Source organism: Myotis davidii, unplaced genomic scaffold (genome assembly GCF_000327345.1).
Source record: "Myotis davidii unplaced genomic scaffold, ASM32734v1 scaffold79, whole genome shotgun sequence".
NCBI classification, from domain to species: domain Eukaryota; kingdom Metazoa; phylum Chordata; class Mammalia; order Chiroptera; family Vespertilionidae; genus Myotis; species Myotis davidii.
Window position 1 is genome coordinate 829,489 of NW_006294339.1, and position 4,997 is coordinate 834,485.

General features: G+C 37.7%; 1 protein-coding gene across 1 annotated transcript in view; it reads right to left on the reverse strand.

Annotated features, from left to right (window-relative positions):
* Positions 1–4,997, reverse strand: part of NRDC (nardilysin convertase) — a 78,573-nt gene that overhangs the window by 44,286 nt on the left and 29,290 nt on the right. Inside the window, exons 7-8 of the mRNA XM_015566939.1 lie at positions 1,287–1,360; positions 449–544 (exon numbers count right to left, since the gene is read on the reverse strand). Of these exons, the coding sequence (XP_015422425.1) occupies positions 449–544; positions 1,287–1,360 (170 nt within the window). The remainder of the gene's footprint in view (positions 1–448; positions 545–1,286; positions 1,361–4,997) is intronic.

Here is a 4,997-nt window from a genome sequence, read left to right on the forward strand (position 1 = left end):
TATATATTTATTTATATATATGTATGTGTATATATATATATACACAGACACACATATACATACATACATACATACACACACACACACACACACACACACAGAGGTTCAAATTCCATCAGTGTGTGATTTAAGCAAATTGTCTCCTCTTAGTGTGTTTCTTTAGTGATGACAATAGTAACCAGCTCATAACACTGTTTTGGATGATCAAATGAGATAATTTATGTGGTGTCAGCAGAGTATCTAACACCAACAAAGCATTCACAAAATGTTAGGTGCTATTCTTCATATATTCCATGTTAGAGAACCTAATATAGGCAATACTACTTTATATTTGAAAATGTAAAAGTTACCTAGCTACCCTACTTTTATAATTTTCCATTCTTTATCAACTTTTCATATCCTCAATTTTCCTTAACTAGAAAATATGAAACAAGGTAAAGTATCTTACCCCAAAAAAATTTCCCCATAGGATGTCCAGGTCTAGCAAGGCTTCCAAACAACATTTCCTTTCTGTTTGCATCAGAAGGTCTTGCAAGCTGATATTCTGTCAGTTTTAAAGAAACACTTTTAATTAAATGAAATTCTGTATCTACTTTATTACCTGGAAACGCAAGCTTAAAGAACTAAAAGTAAGGAAGTTACAAAAATTAATCATGTGCTATAAAACTGAAGTGGAGAAATCAATAATCTAGGCTAGGCTCTATGACTTAACATATTTATAATGTTGGGTAGTCAGTTCATCTTTCTAGAGGTTTTCCCTTATTTTCAAATAAAACTAGGTAATTAATGATGTGAAGGTTTAAACTCCAGGATGCTATATCCAAGATTTTACTGATGAAAGTGTGAATAAAAGCCTGGGCACCGTGGCTCAGTGGTTGAGCGCCCCTACTATGAAACAGGAGATCACAATTTGATTCCCAGTCAGGGCACATGCTGGGGTTGCAGGCTCAATCCCCATAGGGGCCATGAGGGAGGCAGCCAGTTATAATTCTCTCCCATAGTTGGTGTTTCTATCTCTCTCTCCCTCTCCCTTCCTCTCTCTGAAATCAATAAAAACATATATTTTTAAAAAGCCTGAAAAAAATAAAAATCTACCATCCTTTTATTTCAAATCCATACTGAATTATACATTTAATGGCTTCAGGAATAAACATGACACATCTTTTTCAATTTAACCCTTATTATATAAAAATAAAATAGAGTAGTGATAAAGAATGATAAATGTGCTAAATAAAAAACTGGTTCTATAAAGGAAAAAGTGGTAAGACATAAAGCACTTCTCTCACCACTGTCAACAGCTTCAACTTCACGGTCAATCGCATCTCTGATCATTAGTGGATGGATGAAGAACTGGGCCCACCTGAAAAAAACAAAAAAAATGGCACTTCTGTTTTTGTTCAGTAAAAGCATTTCATCAGTCAACATCTCACTTTTTAAAGAAATTTTACTAAGTTGGAGATTAGTTCATAATCATGTGTGTGAGAAATCTGAACAATATTCTGCATTTCTATATTTAAAGTCTAGAAACTACATTTTTTAATCATGAAATTTAACACCACGCAGAAAAGTTTATAAAACATAAACATACAGACTAATGCATAACTGAGTTCACTACCCCAGGTCAAGAAATAGACCACTATCAAAACTCTAGAAGCATCCAACACCAATCCTATCCTTAGAGTTAATATTCCAAATGTTATGGTAATCATTTCTCTGCTTTCCTTTATAGTTTTACCACCTTTATGTATTTTAGACCAGTTGTTTCTTGACTTTTTGTTTTTTCATTTTCAACCTGAGGGAGGCTTTGTAGAAATTTTCTCCTAATCACTCCATGAAATTTTAATATCACAGATATATGATCTGTTTATATACTGTACTAGAGGCCCTGTGCATAAAAATTCATGCACTGGATGGGGGGGGGGGTCCCTCAGCCTGGCCTGCCCCCTCTCACAGTCTGGGAGTCCTCAGGGGCAGGAGATGACCCAACGATGAGGGGAGGGTGACGCCCCCATCACACCTCTGCTGCTGCCACTGCCGGCAGTGCAAGCCTTGGCCAGCCCTGGTTACCTGAGCCTCGGGCAGCCCTGGGTGGCTGGGCAGCCGCCACCCAAGGCTTACCTGCACCTTGGGCTGACCCTGGGTGCCTGGGCAGCTGCCATCCGAGTCTTGCTTGCACCTCAAGCGTCAGCTGGACAGCCACCATCCGAGACTTGTCTGCACCTTGGGCCGTCCCTGAGCAGCTGGGGGACTGAGGGGGCTAGGGTTTCTGGAGGCAGGCATGCGGAGCAGCAGGGCCCGCCTGGGGGTGGGCCCAGCCTTGCACTGCACCTGCAGCCCAAGTGGGGCTGAGGGGACTGGGCACCACCATCAGTGACTGTGGTGCCGCCATCTTTGAGGGCGTGGCAGTCAATTAGCATATGCCCTTCTTACTGCCTATGGGCGCCACCATCTTTGAGGGTAGAGCAGTCAATTAGCATATTCCCACCTTATTGGCTGTGGGCACCGCCATCTTTGTGATGGCACGAGGGTCAATTAGCATAGTCTCTCTTTTATTAGATAGGATGTGTATCTGTGGTTTTATACATAAAAAGTATATAAAGCCCACTTTTTATTCAATGCATGGTTATAAATAAATAAAAATTTTAAGTTAAAAAAAATTAAAGGCTATTAGTATTTCACTTAATGTTATAACTGTAATTGCTACTTAATGTAATTTACTTATATAAATTGTGATGTATCAGATCATATATGCAAACCAGCATTTATATAATAGCAATGGAATCAATTTTTAAATTAATTTTTCATCAAAAGCAAAATACATAAAACTTTTCTATAATATTTAGTATACTTTTAACTTTTGCTTATCTGAGAAGAAACTTTTTTACAACTTTATTGAGGTCTACTTCACATACTGTGAAATTTAGTACACATATTTTTCAGTATATTCACAGAGTTGTGCAACTATCACTATAAATTAATTTTGGCTATTTCAATATCCCACAAAGAAATTGGATACTAGCCCTCCCCACCTAGGCAGCCATTAATTTATTTTCTGTGTCTGTGGATTTGCCTGTTCTGGACATTTTGCATAAGTGGAATCACACAATTGTGGTCTTTCATAAGTGGCTTTTTAAAAAATATATTTTTATTGATTTCAGAGAGGAAGGGAGAGGGAGAGAGAGATAGAAACATCAATGATGAGAGAGAATCATTGATTGGCTGCCTCCTGCACACTTCCCCACTAGGGATTAAGCCCGCAACCCAGGCATGTGCCCTTGACCAGAATCGAACCTGGAACCCTTCAGTCTGCAGGCCAACTATGCACTGAGCCAAACAAACCAGCCAGGCATAAGTGGCTTTTTAAATTTAACAATGTTTTCAAGGTTTACCTGTCATAGCTTGTATCAGTAGTTCTTTAATTTCATCACTAAATAGTATTCACTATATGGATGTATACCACATCTTGTTTGTCCATACATTAGTTGAGGGACATTTAGTTGTTTGTACTTTTTTGTCATGAATAATTCTGTTATGAATATTTGTGTAGATAATTGGGTTTTGAAGTTCACTTAGAGAAGAAACTTTTAACTAAATACTAGATATTCATTAAGATACTGTCAACATTTTTTCCTTTTCAGTATATGGTATAATTGATGGGTTAAATAACTTTTGATGAATTAAATAATAAAACAGATTAATCTTATTTAATTCTAAAACCCAAAGTCACACCCAAATGCATGAAGGATCAAAATTAAACAACATCCACAATGGCAACCAACTGGCACATATGTGCAATCGACCTATAGTGGATGTCTCTAAGATCAAACAATCATTTGAAAGTACTCCCATCATCTATCCACCAATTTTGTAGCCCTGACCTTGCATACACTTTGTATATCTTCCACAAACTCAACATCAGTGTCAATGGTGCTTATGATATACTTAAAGAACACTCAAGAAGAAATTAAATAGCAAGTAAAAATTTTGTTATGTAAGATTAAGCTTTTGGAGGCCACAAACCATTATCCTATCAAACATTTTTCCCCCCAAGAACCAGTACTTGCCACCAAAGAGAACACTATCATGTCCCCTGAGAATATGTGTACTAGAAAATACAGGTTTTTAAACCTTATATAGAAATAAACTATGTATTCTTTGTGTCTAATTTATTTAACATGTTTTTTGGTTTTTTTAAATATATTTTATTGATTTTTTTACAGAGAGGAAGGGAGAGAGATAGAGAGTTAGAAACATTGATGAGAGAGAAACATCGATCAGCTGCCTCCTGCACACTCCCCACTGGGGATGTGCCCGCAACCCATGTACATGCCCTTGACCGGAATCGAACCTGGAACCTTTCAGTCCGCAAGCCGACGCTCTATCCACTGAGCCAAACCGGTTTCGGCTCAACATATGTTTTTAATATTCATCCATGATGGTATATATGGCTGTTTCATTTATTTGCAACACAGTAGAATATGCCACTGCATGAATTTATTCATCCATTCTACTGCTGATGGACAATTGGGCTTATCCCATATTTACTATTAAAAACAATGCTGTCATAAACATTAATATTCTTATAAATGTGCGTAAGTTTGTTTATATATACACATATTTGTAGGAAAGGAAATCCTAGGTAATAACATATGAATGTTCAATATCACTAGATAATATCAAACTTTTTCAAAGTGATTATACTAATTTACACTTGCATCAGCAGTTCCAATTCCTCCATTTCCCAACCTCACCCTCACTTGGTATTGTCAGGCTTTAAAATTTTCAGCAATATGTAAGACTAGTAGCCCGGTGCACAAAATTCGTGCATATTAAAAGGGAATTAATTGCCCTAACCGGTTTGGGTCAATGGATAGAGCATCGGCCTGCAGACTCAAGGGTCCCAGGTTCGATTCTGGTCAAGGGCATGTACCTTGGTTGCGGGCACATCCCCAGTGGGGAGTGTGCAGGAGGCAGCTGATCAATGTTTCTCTCTCATC